The following is a 20,156-nucleotide window of genomic DNA, read 5'->3' as shown; positions in this document are numbered from 1 at the left end:
TTTCAATGCCTCCAACTCTGTCTCCCTTAGACACAGTTTGGAGCCTACTTAGAAACTGCAACCTCATTGGCATTCTGGTCTAAGCCAAGTAGATCTGGGGAGATATATTTGCTTCCCCTTCAAAAATCCTGTAAATGCAATCCCAAACCAAATACAATAAATCTGCACAAGTCAGCACTTTTCTCATCTGAAAGATCTAGAAATCAGCGTTTTTGATACCACCCAGTACCAGCTGACTAACTGGAATAGTCAGCCCCGTGGTACTGGGCTTGGCTGGTAGGATTAAAAGGAGTTTGTTATTTATGGTTATTGTCAGTTTTGAACAAAGAAAGTTAGATTTTGGCCTCTTAGGCTTTTCTTTTTTAAAGAAAAGATTCTGCTTGAATTTTGCAATGTGTGCACGCATTACCCATTAAAAAATAATCTTAATAAAAATTTAAATGGAAAAGACAAAGGGGGGCTTGGATGTATAAAACCCCATTCTCCATGAGGTCAGGGTTTTGTTTTACAGATCCCGAGCCAAAAGGTTAGGGCATTACAACAGAGGTGAACTGACACCATCTGGAGATGTGTTTGGGAACTACAATTTAATCCAGAATGTCTGTTTCTCCTTCCATATTTTGGGCAACAAATTTTCATAGTCAAGTGAGGTTAGAATGAACTGAATTTTATCCTCCAATAGTAAAACATATCTGAACCCAGAACGCAGAGGGCTAAGAGTTGCTTAGATCCAAGGCAAAAAGTAACTGGACCTCACTGTGGCTTCCAGGTAGACATCTCATTGCCCTGCAGGTCACTTTCTAGGAAGTAGGATGGAATAGCAGGAAGACGACTGGTAGTGAACACACTGGATCTGAATTCTGCCATTGGCTGCTTGTGAGAACCCGTGCATATTACAGAACCCCCTGTTCTTATAAACAAGTGGGCTCTTGGGTGAAATGAAGACAGTGATGCCCATCGTATTTACTTGAGGACTAAATATAACAGTAGTTCTCGGCCACAGCAGACATTCTGCAAACGAGGATGCCATTCCTTTCTGATAGGGTTCTCCTTCAGAATCTCTAAGGCCCTTGGTAGACCTGTAATGAACAGTCCAACCGTTTTTAACCCAGAAATGGGAGTAGCCTCTCTAATCTTTTTAAAGTAAGCTGTTAATATATTTTATATTGAAACATGCTTTGCTTGCTGGGCTTTTGTATGGGGGAGATGGGGAACAGAGAGAGAGAGAAAGGGGTCTCCCGATTAGCCCTCTTAACAACAACAGGGACTCAGTGTGCTATTTGTTTGTAAGACACACTGCATCTGGCAACTAAGCCTTGGACACAAGGTAAGAACCATCTCCCCCTAAAGTTCCTAGGAAACCCTGGTTCTTCCCATGGATTGGTTGGCAAGAGAAGTGTTTCTTATTGCAGAAAAATAGGGTCAGGGGAGGAGAGGATCCCACTTGGTTTGGTGTGCCAAAGAGGGATCTCAAAGGTAAGTTAGTGGCTGTTGAGTATTTACCTGTTTAAAGCAGGCTTCCACCAGATTTGGAGGGAACATGTTCCTAAAAAGAAAATAGAAATCACTTGAAAACTTTCCCAAATAGTCAGTTTGCCCTTTAAATACCATTTCATTGTTGCTAAGGTAAAGATTGTACTGGGTCAAGTAGTAAAAGGAAAAAGAATACAGTTCTGGTGGGTTTTATGGCTTGAAAGAGAAAATATAATTATCGCTAGGTGTGGCCCCAACTCAACTTGACTGTCTTCTTGTTAGCCCATGGGATTCTTCATTCATCTCTTGTATCATCAAAACTCAGCTCAGCCTAGTAAGAATCAAAGTGAGAAGGGAAATGCCTTTTTTTATTTTTTTGCAGTACTAGGGATGGAACCCAGGGGCATTCTACCTTTGAGCTACACCTCTAGCCCTATATTCTTCATTTTGAAACAGGGTCTCACTGAGTTTGCAAAGGGCCTCACTAAGTAGTAGCTGAGGCTGTTCATGAACCGGGATCCTCCTGTCTCAGCCTCCCAAATGCTGGTATTACAAGCATGCGCCACCACACCTGGCTGGGAAATGCCTTTTATCATCAGTGCTGTGGCTCTTGAGGTATTATCCAATAGTGGGCATTCTGGTTATTGTGCCATGTGTCTAGGGACCAAATGCTTGAATCAGAAATCATGGTGGGCTATGGAATTCTGTTTCCCAATGTCTTCCCAAAGACCTTCTTGGGCATGGGACATTGGCACTGAATTGCTGGAGTCTCTTTAGTGGCCAGTGGAAGATGGCCCACACGGTTTAAAGTTGAGTCCCAGCTGGCAGAGTTTGTCACTTGCTCAGAGACTGTCAGAGCGGTTGTTTGAGTTTATTGTGTGGGGGGACAACATGACAACATTCTGGCTGGTTAAGTTATGAGTGACACTGGTCAAGTCATGGCATCCATTTATGTATGTCTCTGTTGACTCAGTGAAAGAGGAGACTGGATTAGATTTCACTGGGGCTCCAAGGTAGAAGGAGGAGGATAAATGACCCGGGCAGTTAGCTGCATACAGGATTCAGAAGTTGTATGTTATTGAACTCACACAGTAAGGCTATAAACTTGTCCCTTGCTTCCTACTATCCAGACTGTCCCGTTTCCTTTTCCTTCCCATCTATGCTCTATGGATTTGTTTCTAAAAACCTTGACTGTTTAGGACAGACCAGGATAAAGTTGAGGACTGGGTGGATCAGTAGAGTTCTACACTTGTCGCTGGGACAGAGTGAAGAACCAACCAGATGGGAGACAACAAGTTCCCAATTTGTCAAACAAGGGTAGAAATCACAGAAAAAGAGAACACGATGAAATCCTCCTAATTCAAACTAGCCAAGGGTAAAGTTCATGAAAACATGTTGCAAAGCTTTACTTTAACTGAATGAACCAAATAAAAACAATTACTGGGAGCCAACTTGGTATGAAATGATACCATAGGTGGTTTGCTACCTTCGGATCATTGTGATTACCTCCCTGAAATGGGCTTTCATGGAGAGGCACCCAGGGTTGGGTGATATAGACAGTGCAAAGTCACCCATGGTGGGATTGCGAGGCGCTCCTGAGGAGACCCTCTGCTTCCCAGCTCTCTGGAATTTAACTGCATAGACCCACTCCTTGAGATGGCATACAGAGTCAATCCCTTAAAAGAGCTTCCTTCAGAGGATCAATGGGGAATCCTTTAGAATGAGTATCGTGGATGGGCAACCCAATTGCTTTGTAGGTGATTTATGAGGAACGGAGAAAAAGGCTGTTTTGGGGGAGCACAGGCTGGTGGGCTTCATGGTGGGGGAAGACAAAGCAGACAGGGATGTCAGAGGTCTGTGCTCAGATATTTTCAATTTGCCCTTCTTGGTGCATTCTCTGTTCTTTTCTGTGCCCTGGAAGGTTGACTCCCATGGACCAGAACATAAACATTCTTTTGCCTGCTGACCGCCCATTGGGTTTGTCCAGTGGCTTGCACTGCCAGATCAGAGGGCAGAGAAAGAGAGTCCATATGTTCATTCTCCCATCTCTCTTTTCGATAGGTCTGGAGGCAGCTCCCTTCCTCCAATTAAAGCTTCAGTTCCTACCCTTATTCCCTTTCTCAAGGCTACAGCTCTTTCTGGATTCCAGTAACAGCTCTCTTCCCTTGTCCCTTTGTAGCCAGGGATGATTGCAAAATAGCTGCCTATGGTTAATCCTTTGGTGTCTCATCAGACCTTGGAGGCTCCCCTAAGTCTGCCTGCACCTTTGCAAACCTTCTGCAATGTTTCTTCTGAATATACAATATGCTTGCTAGACCCTGACTGATAGAGGACAGGTATGTAGAGAGAAGGCAGAAAAGTGTCAGAATCCAACTTTGGCTCACTTCACATCTCTGTGAAAGGACAGCTCTCACCAGATTCACTTCAAGTGTCAGATGAGACACATTTGTAGTCAGTATTTGGTTTGTACAGAAAACAAATGCTGAAGTCACCCTTTAATCTTTTACTATTGACGTACCAGATCATTTTTTCATAAGTGGTTCAAAAGGAAACGCTTGGGAAGGTATGACCATCTGGTCCCTAAAGTTTCTTCTGACACTAAGTTGTTTGGTATAATGAACACGATACTGATCATCAGTTCTAAATTAGGAGTCCAGTGATTAGGTTAAAAACTAATCTTATGTCAAGCATGGTGGCGCACACTTGTAAACCCAGTACTTTGGAGGCTGAGACAGGTGGATCACAGGTTTGTGGCCAGCCTCAGCTACTTACTGAGGTCCTCTACAACTGAGTGAGACTTTGTTTCAAAATAAAGAATAAAAAAAATAGGGCTGGGGGTTTAGCTTGGAGGTAGAATGCCCCTGAGTTCAATTCACAGTACCCAAAACAAAACTAAACAACCCCTAGCTTTAAAGGGTAAGACTGAGCTAGACATGGTGGTGCATGCTTATAATACCAGTACTTGGGAGGCTCAGATAGAAGGATTATAGGTTCAAAGTCAGCCTCAGCAACTTAGTGATGTCCTCTTAAACTTAATGAGACCCTATTTCAAAGTAAAAAGTAAAATAGGGCTGGGGGTATACCTGAGAGAGAGAATGCCCCTGTGTTCAATCCATAGTACCAAAACCAACCAACCAACCAACCAAGAGAGGGTGGGTAAGACTTGTGAAAGAGTATGTTAGAAATTATTAATATTCCAATATCCCAAAGAGAACTACATAGTAGAGGGAACTTGGTGTTGAGATTCTGAATCCTAAAAGCAGGGCTCTTAAAATCTACCTTCTCCCCTTGTTCTCACTTCTTGCGATAAGATCATAAAATAGCTCCTTACTTCAATTTCCGTTAGAAAAAAGTAAAGACAGGACCTTCAATTCAAACCTCCCAAGGCTGGTCAGTAAGATGCCTCTCCTAGGATTTGATTAATTTCCCTAAATACGGTGGGTTTGGCTAGTCAGAAGATACCCAAAGGGACGGGCTCGCGGGGACCTACCTGATCAGGTCCAGGAAGGCATCTGCAGCGGTCACTTGCACAATTTTGCCTTCCCTGTGCATGTTTTCCTTCGAGCCCTTCCCAGGATGGATGATGATGACAATGACTATGCCAATCATCACGGCAATGATGGTGGTCGTCATGTAATAGACCACGGCTCGCATTCCCATCTTCCCTGATGCCTTACTATCCAGGGCAGCCATTCCTGGTAAAGGCAAACAGAGGAGATTTCAGGAGGTCAGTCCAAGGTATTCTGCAGTGGGAGACAATGGAAGCAGCATTTCCTTTCACATCTCCCTACCTTCACCCCACCAGGCAATACATGTTACCAGAACTTGGCCCCAGATTTAACCAGGGGGGTCACAGAAGGTGAAAGGAAAAAGTCACAGGATGGCTGGGTAACCAGCTGGGCCTGCGAGCAGGTGGTCACCCGTTTCTTGCCCTTCACATGGTCAAATAAAACCTGTTCTCCAAAAGTTGGAAAGTACAATTAATATCTTTCCTTAGTTGTTCCTGGTTGGGGAACCTTCAAGTGTGAGTAGTGAGTAGTGTGTATGTGTACAGTGTATAAAGAAATAATTTTTTTTTTGTGGTATTGAGGGTGGAACCCAGGGGCTTTTCTACCTTCGGTATATGCTCTCAAACCTATTTTATACTTTATTTGGAAACAGTTGTCTCACTAAGTTGCTGAGAGCTTCACTAAGAAGCTGAGGCTGCCTTCAAACATGTGCGATCCTCCTGTCTCAGCCTCCTCAGCTTTGGGATTACAAGCGTGCGCCACCACGCCCGGCAAGAAATAATTTTTTAAAAATTCCAGCAGGATAATCTAACTTTACCTCAAATTCAAGTGCTGTGGTGATTACTATAGATTAACTGCCATTAATTTTTTTCCCAAAGAATTGCTATTTTCTGAATGTTTTATGGAGTCTTTTGTATGTATTTAATGTAAAATTCAAGTTATTATTCCTATCACCTGCTGATCTATCTTCAATTAGCACTTCAGGTAAACATTGAATTTTAAAGCCAAAGTTCTCAAATAGTTTCTCTGCTGTTTCATCTCATCAGACATATTTGGGTGGCATTCTGCTCATTTTTCCATCCTATCTTCCTTTCCCTTCTCCCATATGTCCAGGATACTTGGTCTTGTGTTAAAGTAGCTCTTTTCCTAATTCTCAAGACATCTTCAAAGTCTTGGTCATAGTTTTCAATGGAAAGTTTCATTCTAGGTTAAAAGGAAGCAATGACTTTGAAAGTGTCTCTGATGGCTCTAGGTAGTAGGACACATCTCAGTGCTTCTTGGGCTGGAAAACTATTGGAAAAGACACAAAATCCTCAAAAGACTAAGTTATCTATAACATAAGCTCTTCTGTTTCATTAGTTGTTTCTTGGTTTTCTTCTTCTTTATCCTCTCCAATCCCAGTTTAACACAAAAATCCAATCAGAGCATAATCCAATTAGAGTTAATCAGACTATTTGCTATTTAAAATTGTGTTTCATAAATGTATTAAGAGGTTATGCTTTCTCTTAATGATAGATATCAAATTCTAATGATGTTTTAATATTTAGGGAGTGACTATGTTTACATGTATATATTTAGTGTAAGGTAAAGTAAGGAAAAAATATTGTCCATGGTTGCCAAGTATCTGGTTGGGTATGTCCAAAAATGTTCCTAGAAAGCTAATTGAAGGTAGAAATTAAAATCATGACCTTCAATGTATAATTTCATTTATATTTGAATCATATAATTTATACTTTTCATAACAAACCATTTACTTAATATCTGATACGGTCTTATTTTTAACAATAACTTAAACAGCAGATTAAAAAACAATTAAGCAAAAGTCTCCAGTCTTATTTAAAAATACATCAAGTAGCATGGAGTGGAACTCAAACTCAGATCTCCGGTCACTAAGTTTACTTAACTTCCTGTCCCCGAGAAAACCAATGGCAGCTCCCACAAATTAGGAGGCCAATTTGGCATTAGTGCATGAACTCAATCTCTTTTCGTCTTGAAACCCAGGTTTAAGTATTTAGTTGTTGAGATGGTACCCCTTCCATACTCCAAATCCATCATAAATGGGCTAATCTATCTTCAGCCACAGTATCTCATTCCCCCATTTTCCTTGTCAGGTCTGAATCATATATCTTGACTTTCCTGTGCTTACAATGATATTTCTCAGAAGGGGCTCATTGCCTTTTCCTATGATTGCTCTAAGCTGGTCACTGCAGAAACCTGCAATTCTTCTGGCTCTTTCCCTGTTGATGTGGGGAGTGGTATAAGCACAGTGGACTGGATATCTCTGCTAGGAGGTACCAGGCAGCAGGGTTTTCCTCCTCTGCGATGCTTTCTTTCCCTCTTGCTTCCCACGCTGTGCTGCTGCTCCGTTCTCATGCCAGCTCTTCTCTGACGCTCCTGCCACTATTCCTGACCTACAGCTATTCAGAGGAATGGCTGTCAAGACAGATCTGGAAATCAAAATGGCGTACAAAGGAAGAGGGTTCCATCTCCCTCCCTGCACCCTGGAGAGAGGGAGGGGAAAAGTCATCCCAGTACCCACAGCTATAGGGCTATCCATGCTAGGAAATACAGTTTATAGGTTTAAAAAGGGTTTTTGAATAAAAACCCATGTAAAAGTACTTTCTCCATCCTTTTTATTTCTGAGGTAGCTAAAGACCACCATCAAAAGGCATCTGCTTAGTGGTGAGCACAGAAGGAGAATCGACAATCAAATGAGAGGCCTTACCCACCTCTGTGTATTGGCCCTTTTCCTCTGAAAGAATATTAATAAGACTGCAGTGGCTATTGTTTTATCAAAAAAAGGATCCGTGTAGGTTCTTCTCCTAAGGGGGCTCTGGTGTGCCTCATAAAACTACTTGCTCACCTCTGCTCCTGGGGCACTCCAGCTTGGGAAACTAAACAGACCACCAGGAACAAGGCCATGCATTGTCACCGAAGCAACAGCAGGACGGATGTGTACAATCTGGTGTGCACACAATGGCCTTGATACTGGTGGATCCAGGCAAGTAGAGGAGGAACTCTGGAAGACAAAACCCAAGTGAGCTCCTCTCCCTCACCTGAACCCTGTGACCATTCCCAGTCCCCAACCTAAAGAAATATAAGACTAAGCTTTATGACAGAGACTAAACACAAGAGTGTCTGGGGTGAGGTTATAATGCTAAATCACTCTGTAGAAAATGGAACTTTGGCAGGAATTTCTTAAATGTTTGGGAAGGGGAATGTTTGCATGGAGCCTTGTCACTCACTTTAAAATATATGAGAAAAGGGCAGTGGGGAAGTGGGGAGACAGGAAGTCACTTGGGCACAGAGATATTTGTGGGAGTGTGATACTACAAACGTGTGTTTAGCTAAGTGCATATTTGAGAAAGACATTCCAGGGAAAGCAGTAAAGATCATGATTTCGTTTTCTTCATTTGGTCTGGGCTCAACTAAACCAGCCTCATTCAACACATGCTGACATCTTTATTATGAAAACAAACGCCATCACAATCAAGAACCTCTTGAAACCCAAACCTACTGTACTAGTGCTACAAGTCCCATGATGACTTTTCCAGTTACAACACCATATTTTTGTGTTTGTATGTATGTATGTATATATAAATAAATATATATATATATATATCCAGAAAAGGATATAAAGATATGTATGTATAATATAATTTTCCTTTTTTGTACTGGAGATTGAACCTGGTGCATTCTACCTCTGAGCTCTAGCCTTAGGCCTTACCTATTTTTTATTTAGAAACAGGGTCTCGCTAAGTTGTTGAGGGTCTTGCTAAATTGCTAAGGCTGGCCTTGAATCTGTGACCCTCCTATCTCAGCCTGCCAAGTACTGGGATGTATGTTTTATATACTTTGAGTTAACTTTTATGCTGGTCCACTGACTCACTTGCCAAGTCCTACCTCTAAATGGTATATATTCATATAATTCCAAGACAATTATAGAATGCAGGTACTATTTACACCATTTTATAGGTGAGAAAACATGAGGCCAGATAAGTTAAGCAACTTGCCCAGTTAATACATGGCAGCGGCAGGATCCAAACCCTCAAATCCAAGAGTTTTCTTACCACTGTACTTCTCTTCTATGGACAAGCAAGAAGCCTCCCATAACGCACTTGCTTGTTACCAGTGTTGGTTTTCTCTTGCCTTCTTGCATTGAATTCAATGTTGAGATGAGCCACTGAGCTTGAGGAAAGGTCTATGGAGAGCTGTAATTGTGGAAAGTCTCTGTCCGGTTTTCCTGCATTCCCTAAACCTACCTGAAAGCCAAGCTGAGCAATGTCAGTCGGTCCTAGCTAGAGAGAGTCAATGTATCAGTGCAGATTCTTCACCATTTCTAGAAAAACAGCCCAGAGCATGCACATCCTAATGGAGGAAAGAGAGCCACCAATTCTTGCTGGGTCTGAATACTTGAGCCTTATTTTCCTTTCTGAAAAATCTACCCATCAATAACCAGTCATCAAACAAGTAACCATTCTGCAATGTTTGGTATGTTCACCAATGAGTTAAACACTGAGAGGAGACAGAACAGGATGCTTTCCAGAATGTAAAAGATCAAAACTTTGCTTCAAATATCTGGGTATTTTAGGCAACAATTACTTGGCAAAGAGAGGGAAAAAAGAGAATTTCTTGAAGCAATGATGTAACTGTGTTTTTATTTATGAAGACAGTCTTTTGGCAATCTGTTTAGCACAACAAATAAGCACCAAGTCTGTGAGATTTGGGGAGAGGGTGGGAAAGTGTTTCATGAATATGTATGTGAAATTCTGTAAGTCTGTATTGTAAATTAGATTTCTTTTGGTATAATATTTGGTATGACTTCTTGGATAAATAAATGATGCACTCAGCCAAGTATTAAAGGATAACACAAATAATGCCAAGTTACCAAGGTTCTGTCATTTGCATGGATTTCATTCCTCCATCTGCTGAAAAATTTATGTCTTATAATTTAACGTGTTTCAGTCTCCTTCCTCCCAACAGTTCCTGTCTCTGGTTTTGAAGCATGCAATCTAAAGAAGCAGCCTTCTGTTTTGAATTGTCTTTCCACTCGTCCTCTTGATGGTTCATTGTTCTTCCAAGGCCCCTGGACCAGGCCCAGAGAGAACAGACAAGGGTGATGGCAACTGCTGATGCAAGGAAATTGTTCTGCTTCAGTTTTTATTTTATTTTAGATGCACTCCTTCTCCCTCATACATTTCTCAAACACTCATCTAATGAAAGCCGCCTGTTCTCAGCCCTCCTAGAATTTCAAGATGGGCAAACTTACAACAAGAAAATCAAAGATGAGCTCTAATACGTACCGTATTCATGTGAATACAAGGTGATCAGGTTTTTAGAACAGGAAAATTAAATTCCAAATATACAATCTACTTCATATTTTACAGATTTAGAAGTGGGCCCTTATGCCCTAAGCAGCTATTTCCTGCTGGGTTCAGGGCACACTGTCACCCCAGAAAGTAGAGGAGGCCAGAGGAGAGGAGCACTAAGCAGGGAGCGAGTCCCAAGAAAATATCTTTAAATCTCTGTCTAAACTTTATGTAGTTTTTCTGAACTACAATATTTTCTTCTGGCCCCTTTATAGACTAGACTAGAAGAAACTGAAATTTCTATGATTATTTGGTTCTAGAACAGAAGGCAAATTTTTAAAAGCTAGGTTCCAAATTATTGGTAAAGAATGATAAGCCAGGCATGTTGGCACACACTTGTAATCCCAGAATTCAGGAGGCTGAGATGGGGATCGCAGTTCGTGGGCAGCCTTAGCTACTACTTAGTGAGGTCCTTTGCAACTCAGTGAGACCATGTTTCAAAATAAAAAAGAATAAAAATAGGACTGGGGGTGTAGCTCATAGGTAGAATGCCCCTGGGTTCCATTCCCAGTACTGCAAAAAAAAAAAAAAAAAAAAGAATGATAATATCCCAATTTTGAAACACAGTTAGTAGACAGGTGATAGCCTCAGAACTTAAAGACAATATTTCAAGGATTTCAGGACAACTCAGGTGTTTTCAAAAGATTCCTTTAAAAAGCTATTTGTGGCACAGTGACTAATTGTGCAGGGTGTGAAGTTAGAATACCTGGATTCCGCTTGTTGAGCTGGTACCATGTGGCTTCTCTGAGCCTGTTTCTTCATCTATATTATGGGTATGATGAACTTCATAGGTTTTTCACTGGCATTAAAGGGGCCTCCACAGGGTGCTTGACCCAAGGTGAGCATTCAGCAAATCTTAGCTGTCATTATTATTAATTAAACAGATAAATGGTAAGCAGGCTACTCATGAAGTGTTAACTCGCCTCGTTAAGCCTCCGTCCCTCAGCTAGGAGAGAAGCTAATAATACCTATACTGCAAGATTAGACAAACATAAGACTATACAAAGTAGGCTCCTGATGTTGGCAGTTACAATCAGTCTATGTCTCCCTCAACCAGAATTTTCGTGGCCAAGACATCAGGATCATCTGTTTTCTTCATTGCAGTTGCCTCAGTGAAAAAACCCAAAGACCCATTAGCACAGCGCCTCCACATGGGAGGTGCCAGTAACTATCTGTCTATTGGACAGTGTTGTTGTCTTACTGGGTAGAGGCTGAGCACATTTTTTTTTTTTTTTTTTGTTAACACTTCGACTAGGTTAGTATATGGGTTACAAACACTAAAGTTGCTTTAGCTTAAAATACTCTGAAATTCAGACTCTCCAATTCTGATTGATCTTCCCTCAATTAAATTAAAAAAAAATGAGGTTCATTTTGTCTGGAACAGAGACAGACCTTGTGGAAAAGAAGTGACAAGGCAAACGTGGCTTTAGCTGGAGCTTGACTTCTGGAGCCAGGGGGCCCCCGCAGGTCGGCAAGGCCAGGTGCTGGCAAGGACACTCCTCCCTCCTCGCCTTCCTTTGTCTCTCTCCCCTATTCCTATGTTACTTCCCTTCCTTTGATAACATATTTCATTCTTTCACATGAGACTACAGAAGTAGTTACTATTGTTCTATCTGTTCATATAAACAGAAGAAAAGAATGAAAGAATACACAAAAACAACAAATGCAGAGAAGGGGGATGGCCAGAAAGGAGGGAGGTCTATCTACAGGAGTGCTCACTATGCAGGTCAAAATATCAGCAGTTTTTTTTTTTTTTTTTTTTTTTTTTTTTTAAATCAGGTAGCGGGAGAGGATAGGCCAGTAAGTACCAGAATGCATCACATGTGGTAAAGGCATGGATTGCTTTGAGGACATTTTTTCAGCTCTCTGTGTGTACCAGGTCACAGTGTAAATGTTATTATTGTAGGTTCAGGTTTGCCAACACTGGTATATACCCCCATGCAGCTAATAGCTTGGGTTTGTTTTATTTATTTTTTGCAGTGTTAGGGATCAAACTTGGGGCTTTGCACATGCCAAGCAAGTGCTCTACCTCTGAGTTACACCCCCAGCCTCTAATAGCCTAGGTTTTAAAAAGGAGCCAAGACATCGGAGCCTGCCTTGAGGCATGACCAGTGCTGGGGCCTCCGAGGCCGGGATAGGAGCCTGCCGAGGGGTTAGGCCGGTGCTGGGGCCAGCGAGGCCGGCATCGGAGCCTGCCGTGAGGCAAGGCCGGTACTGGGGCCTCCGAGGCCAGGATAAGAGCCTGCCGAGGGGTTAGGCCAGTGCTGGGGCCAGTGAGGCCGGCATCGGAGCCTGCCTTGAGGCAAGGCCGGTACTGGGGCCTCTAGGCCAGGATAAGAGCCTGCCGAGGGGTTAGGCCGGTGCTGGGGCCAGCGAGGCCGGCAGCGGAGACTGCCGTGAGGCAAGGCCGGTACTGGGGCCTCCAAGGCCAGGATAAGAGCTTGCCAAGGGGTTAGGCCGGTGCTGGGGCCAATGAGGCCGGCAGCGGAGCCTGCCGTGAGGCATTACCAGTGCTGGGGCCTCCGAGGCCGGGATCGGAGCCTGCCGAGGGGTTAGGCCGGTGCTGGGGCCAGCGAGGCCGGCATCGGAGCCTGCCGTGAGGCAAGGCCGGTACTGGGGCCTCCGAGGCCAGGATAAGAGGCTGCCGAGGGGTTAGGCCGGTGCTGGGGCCAGGAAGGCCGGCAGCGGAGCCTGCCTTGAGGCATGACCAGTGCTGGGGCCTCCGAGGCCGGGATCGGAGCCTGCCAAGGGGTTAGGCCGGTGCTGGGGCCAGCGAGGCCGGCATCGGAGCCTGCCTTGAGGCAAGGCCGGTACTGGGGCCTCTGAGGCCAGGATAAGAGCCTGTCAAGGGGTTAGGCCGGTGCTGGGGCCAGTGAGGCCGGCATCGGAGCCTGCCGTGAGGCATTACCAGTGTTGGGGCCTCCGAGGCCGGGATTGGAATCCTGCCAAGGGGTTAGACCGGTGCAGGGGCCAATGGCCAGCATCGGAGCCTGGCGTGAGGCAAGTTCACTCCTGCGGCCTCCAAGGTCGGGACCAAAGCCAGCTTAGGGGTTTGACCGGTTCAGGGGCCAGCGAGACCAGAACTGGGTCCTCCCATGAGGCAAGGCTGCTGCTTGAGCCAGCGAGGTCTGTATCTGTCCACTGAGTAGCCAGGCCACTACTGGGACCATCAAGAGTGGGATTGGTACTTGCAACGCAGCATGCACAGAGAAATATCGCAGAAAATATAAATCAGATGCTTCTCTTAATCAGCAATAACTAGGAGGAAAAGGGCAATAGGAAGAGGTTGAGCTATAGAAAGGGCCCTATAGTGAAGCAACTAATGTGACCAATCAGAGGGTATGTAATACTGGAGGACGGAGCCTCTTTAAAATGCAGGAGGTACATAAACAAATGTATCAAAGTAAATCACCAAAGAAGTGTGGGATGGAGGGAGGGGGAGGGAATGGGACGGGGGCTGGAGGAGGGCTAATTGGAAGATGTGTGCTTGTATATCCTCTCAAGTCTTGTACTCCAATGTGATTGATATATGACTACAATGCACCAATTTAAAAAATAAATTAATTAAAAAAAAGTACAAAAAGAAAAAAAAATATATGATAGTTTCACCTAAAAAAATAGAAAAAAAGTATTCTCTGGTAAGAAAGAAAGTAAAAAGAAATATTGAAATGTTACCTTTAAGTCATCAAAAGCTTGGTATCAGACAAATGAAACTGTTATGTGAGATTATCATTTTCAATTTTGGATAAATTGCTATAATACTAGATGTCAACCACTAAGCCAAGCATGGGAGGGAGGGATGGGGAGAGAATGGGGTGGGGATCGGGTGGGGGCTGACTGGGCGATGTGTGCATGTATGTCTACAAAAGTTTGTATCCCAATATGATATGAATACAGTGCACCAATAAAATAAAAAAAAATGCTAAAAAAAAAAAAAAAGGAGCCAAGAGCCTTGGTCTTCTCTTCCTGTTATCTTTGTTTCCTGTGACCTTGGCTGCCCACTCTACCCAAGAACTTGCTTCATTTCCCTAGGGAAGGCCAAGGATCTTTGGTAACTGGTCAATTAATTCGAACAAAAATTTTATGATCCGGGCCTGGTGGCGCACGCTTGTAATCCCAGCATTGGGGAGGCTGAGACAGGAGAATCGTGGTTCGCGGACAGCCTCAGCTACTACTTAGTGAGGCCCTTTGCAACTCAGTGAGACGCTCTTTCAAAATAAAGAATAAAAAAATAGGGCTGAGGGTATAGCTCAGAGGTAGAATGCCCCTGGGTTCCATCCCCAGCACCACAACCACAACAACAACAACAAAAATGTTATGGACACTGTAACAAGAAGAAATGTTTTAGGAAAGGTTTACTTCATGGAATTTTGAGCAAAGAAGGTGATTTATTTTTATCAGTGATTCCTAGTAAAGAGTTAAACCCTCTTCACGAAGAGCTGAGAAAGATCTTGTAGCATTCACAGTCAATTAAATCACAAGTATTTTCACATGGGTTTTCACCCGGGCTAAAGTTTCCTTCCCATTATGGCTGCTCATAATATCACGAAACTTGCCATTTCATTAGCCTAGAACACTGCTTAGCTTCATGAGGTTAGACTGCATGAGAATCACTGGTGAAATTTGTCATAAACTTGCTGCCTACGATGACGGTGTATAATCTGTCAGGCAAACTCATTTTTTTTTTTTAAATTTGACCCTTAAAACTTGGCGCTGAGTCTTTTTCTTTGACCTCCAGTGCTCCCTAGGAAAATAAAGCGCAGAAAAGCAAAAGAGAAACATTCTCTTTTTGAAATATGGTTAAGTGGGAAAAAAAATCAGCGAAGCACACAATATTATTAGTGGCAGAAAAAGTCAAATAAATCACTTTTACCCTCAGTCTGGTAGGACTAAGTACATAATTCCTTTTCTCTGGAGACAGCTGCTATCCTTTGAGAATGAACTTGTGTGTCAGGAAGCAGTGAGGGGAAACTGAGGCCCAACTTCTGCTACTGTTATTTCTAATATTCAAGAGCTTCTGGCGCCCTTTGGTTTAATCTTCAAGGTAGAGGCTGCCTGTCTTACGGAGGCCTTGACCATTCAATAGACTCTCATTTCAGCCTGACGGCCCATTGATGATTCCGGTCAGACGGTGTGGCAGGGGGCCCACCGCGGGGACTTCCTCTCCCTCTCAGCGAGGTCTCCGGGAACTCTCAGAAGGGGCGACCCTATGAGTCTCCTCTTAGAGGCTCACAGCTGCCGGCGCGAGCCCCACTGCGAGGTGATTTAGATACCCATTTACCCTCACATTAGCCCATCCTTTGCTCACTGTATTGGAATGTGCCGCACAATATGCTTTTTTGAAGAGGAACCAGAGAGTAATTCATCTTCTTTATGTGTGCTAAGCAGAGCAAGAGGGAGAGGCGAGCGGGACCCACGACGGGCCGGGGAGTCGTGATTAGTAACAGCTGACAGCCTCAGACCAAGACCCTTTCTTTGGTTACTTCATTGTAACAGCCAAGCACACAAAGGAATGACTGTCCTCTTGCCAAGACTTCGAAACCCAGGACCACAGAAAATAGCAGCAAAGAGGAAAGCGGGTGCCGGGCAGCGGGGGCAATGGGCCGGCTGCAGGACGCTTGGTCATACCTGCAAAGCTGCCGTCGACAAGAAATCTCTATCCTGTGGGAAAACGGCCTCCGGCCACGGCCTGGGGTGGATCGGCCACCAGCACCATTAGCCAGGAGTGTTAGTGTTGGGGGGAAAGTAGGTGACTTCACTCTCAGAAAGAACCTGTAGGGAGGAGCAGATTGCTTTGCCTTAATGAGGGGAAGTCTGGGAGGGCCAGAGCCCCAGCCTCCTCTGCCTTTTCCTAAGAGAATCAGCCAACTACGGGGGAAGTTTGCAATGTCTAAAGTAGCCCTCTTTACTCTGGATTGTGTTTCCTGCTAAGGAAAAGACCATCCTGTATAAATTTCCTAGGAAGACGACCAGGACAGGGGTTTCCTAGTTGGTGGAAAGCTTAGTGGCCACCACCGAATTCCATAACTTGTCACAAGTTAACTGAAGGGCATCTCACGTTGCCTGCAGAGCATGTCAGACTGCAACGGGTGCCCTTTCTTCTCATAGAAGGCCTATCCCTCACAGAAGAAAAGGAACTGAAACAGGTTGAAAGTGACTCATGGATCTTGAAGCTCAATTGGACCTGGACCTGCTTCCCTAAAAGAACAGCTGAAGCTAGACATGGTGTTGCACGCGTGTAATCCCAGTTCTTAGGAGGCTGAGATAGGAGGATCAAAGTTTGAGGCTATCCTCAGCAACTGAAGGGGACTTCCAACAACCTAGTGAGACCATGTTTTAATAAAACAAAATAATGTAAAATAAAATAAAATAACAGGGTTGGATGTGTAGCTCAGAGGTAGAATGCCCCTGGACTCAATCCCCATACCAAACATAACAAAACAAATGTAGCCAGAGCAGGGGTGTGATTCCAGGTCCAGCACTGGAGCTGTGAGGCAGCAGATTCTTGGGGCCAGAGGCACCACACACCTGTCTGAACCAAATACCACCCACTGCCCACCCATATTCCTTGGCCTGGGAAGATTCTTGAACCAGAACTCAACCTAAGACTCTGAATTGGACTGAGGTTAAGTGTATGCTTTGAGTCTGAAACTAAGATTTTTCTAAATATGTGTTTTTTTGTTTGTTTGTTTTTGTTTTTGCAGATCTAGAGATGAAACCCAGGGGCATTCTCCCTCTGAGCTACACCCCCTGCCCTATATTTTATTCTTTATTTTGAAACAAGGTCTCACTAAGTTGTAGAGGGCCTCACTAAGTAGTTGAGGCTGTCTGCGAATCGCGATCCTCTGGTCTCAGCCTCCCAAATACTGGGATTACAAGCATGAGTCACCATGCCCGGCTCTAAATATGTGGTTTTTAATTTTTTTTTTTTTAAAGAAGAGCCAATTAGAGAATAAAACTCATTCACCTTATCTATTTTCTAAATTAAATCCAGAGATGTGGATCTTATCAACTCTACAAAAGAATACATTTTTAATAAAATGCAGGTCCACATTTTGGCCAGTTGGGAGCATGACTATGCCAAATTAAATCTTTGGGGACAGAGTTGGGAGGGTAAGGGAGTGGAGAGTATGACAGGAGGAGAAAAAACAGAGAAGGGAAGAACAGGAGGAGAAAAAACAGAGAAGGGAAGACTGGAAAGCAGAGGCGTAAGAATAAAGAAAAAATTGAGTAGGTGCTTTTACCTCTGCGTATTTTTTGGGCCAAGTCCAACAACACCACTTTTAGTTCTGATTAGTTTTCTCAGCATTTAAAAGCAAATCGGTTGTTCTTATCTAATCTATAAAGGAATAGTCACACCCAGGGAGTCAGCGATTATATTCTCCCAGCTACCTGAGCCAAGCAATAACACAGTATCACTTCATGGAGTGAAAAGAGTTGCTCCACAGTCTGGAGCTGGTCAGCTTCCTTCTTCCTCTGCCTCTGGGTAGTGAGAGAACATTCTCTCCTTGGGACAGGAAATGGAGCATTTGTGCCCCTAGACCCCAGGGCAACAATGGACTTGAATTGTTCCTGATATATACCACAAGTAGTGGCCAACACCTGTGCAACTTTCTTCCTTCCATAGAAAGGAGCCCTAGTTGAAAGGAGCTGTTTCTTTTCTTTTCTTTTTCTTTTTTTTTTTTTTTTTTTTTTTTTTTCAGGTCTGGGGATGGAACCCAGGGGCATTTGACCTCTGAGCTACACCCCCTGCCCTACCTATTTTTTTTTTTTTTTTGTGGTAATGGGGATGAAACCCAGGGGCTTTCTACCTTTGGGCTACACTTCCAGACCTACCTTATAATTTTATTTGGAAACAGGGTCTAAGTTGGTGAGAGCCTCACTAAGTAGCTGAGGCTGGCTTTGAACCTGTGTGATTCTCCTGTGTCAGCCTGCCAAGTACTGAGATTACAAGTGTGCGCCACCACGCCTGGCTCCCCTGCCCTATTTTTGATTCTTTATTTTGAAACAGGGTCCCACTAAGTTGCGGAGGGCCTCACTGAGTAGCTGAGCCAGCCTATTTATTTATTTATTTATTTATTTATTTATTTATTTATTTAAATATATTGTGGTGATGGGGGTGGAACCCAGGGGCTTTTCTACCTCCGGGCTATACTCCCAGACCTATCTTATGCTTTATTTGGAAACAGGGTCTCACTAAGTTGCTGAGAGCCGCTCTAAGTAGCTGAGGCCGGCTTCCAACCTGTGCGACCCTCCTGTCTCTGCCTCCCAAGCGCTGGGATTACAAGCGTGCGCCACCACGCCCGGCTCTACTTTGGTTTTTTAATACCAATACATATAATTTCTCTTTGATTCTCTGCTTCATAGTTTGATTTTTTTAAGGGGTATGGAGTAATTCCCAAAAATTCTCCGAAGAAAATGGTCGATAGCACCTTGTTCGCATATCCTGAATAGACTTCAGGAATCTGGAAGTATAAAGAAAAGAAGTGCAGTCTGGTTGACTTGAGACTGAGGTTGCATGGGATGGGCCAGTAAAATAATTATTTGACATAGAATTCAGGAATAGGCATTTGAAGTGAGCACAACTAGCCAATGGGTGCACTTGAGTAAAATCTAATCATGTGAAATTATTATTATTATTATTATTATTATTATTATTATTATTGGTGGTACTGGGGTTCCTGGAAGCCCTTCTACCTCTGGGCTACACTCCCAGACCTATTTTTACATTTTTATTTGGAAACAGGGTCTCCTAAGCCAGCGTGCGCGGCTGGTTTCGAACCTGCGCGATCCTCCTGTCTCTGCCTCCCAAGCGCGGGGATTACAAGCGTGCGCCACCACGCCCGGCATCATGTGACATTATTTTAAAAAGAGACAGACAGAACTAGGGATATGGTGTTAAAAGGATTAAGGACTAAAAGATTTATAAACGGGGTAAAGGGAAACTGGGCACAAAATGCTGATTTTTAAATCAGCAATTCAAAGGGTTATGACTGCCTCAGCACAAATAATGGAATGAGTTGGTTTCAAGTATTACATTTATATTAAGGATAACATCTTCTAAAAATGACAATTAATTGCTTCCACAAAGTTTTTTCATTTAATTCAGCATTTATAAAGCAACTCTGAATGGTCTGCCAAAGGACATGATAATTAAGCCCCCAATGTACAGTCAGTGCCCTGGGCAGATTGGTGCCAGGATCTCCTTGGATACAAATCTGCAGCTCTCTCTATAAAACAGCATAGTATTGGTATGTAACCTATGCACATCCTCCCCACATTTTCCTGTATACTTTCAATTACCTCTAGATAATTTATGCTACACATTCAATGTAATTAGTTATGATTTTATGGAATAATAATGAAAAGCCTGCCTTTGTTTAGTACAGACCGTATTTATTTTTCCCTGCATATTTTTGATCTGCAGTTGGTTGAATCTGAAGATACAGAGAGCTATTTATTACAATCAATCTGACCTAAAATATTATTACAAAACTTCCCTGAACAAATAAAATACATAAAATTAACTAGCTGAGTAATTTCAAATAAAACTAGGGGGGGAAAACTGAGAAATCTGTTGGTACGTCCTAGAAGGAAGTTGTAATCGCAGTGAACGCTAAAGCCTGCTTGGTTTGGACTCGGATTTCACTACTTATTAGCTTGTGACTGCTCAGGATGAATAACCTCTCGGTGTCTTGGTAAATGGGGTTGTTATGAGAATGAAAGACCTTGATGTGTGTGCAGCTTTAGAATAATAGTTGGCACATGATGTCAGGGATGTTTTATTTTTAAAAATATTTTTAGC

At 43.3% G+C, this 20,156-nt stretch overlaps 1 protein-coding gene across 4 annotated transcripts in view; it reads right to left on the bottom strand.

Annotated features, from left to right (window-relative positions):
• Nucleotides 1-20,156, bottom strand: part of SLC1A3 (solute carrier family 1 member 3) — a gene marked incomplete at both ends in the record, with an annotated part of 91,078 nt that overhangs the window by 13,880 nt on the left and 57,042 nt on the right. For 3 of the 4 annotated variants that reach the window (XM_080714013.1, XM_080714014.1, XM_080714015.1), the window contains 2 exons: nt 1,504-1,546; nt 4,964-5,168. In XM_080714013.1, coding sequence (XP_080570139.1) covers nt 1,504-1,546; nt 4,964-5,168 — 248 coding nt within the window. The remainder of the gene's footprint in view (nt 1-1,503; nt 1,547-4,963; nt 5,169-20,156) is intronic. The other variant, XM_080714016.1, reaches the window with a different exon arrangement.

The sequence above is a fragment of the Muscardinus avellanarius genome, assembly GCF_963383645.1.
Source record: "Muscardinus avellanarius genome assembly, chromosome: 1".
Classification (NCBI taxonomy): domain Eukaryota; kingdom Metazoa; phylum Chordata; class Mammalia; order Rodentia; family Gliridae; genus Muscardinus; species Muscardinus avellanarius.
Note: the sequence above shows the minus strand (reverse complement) of the source record. Positions and strands in the feature narration are given on the sequence as shown.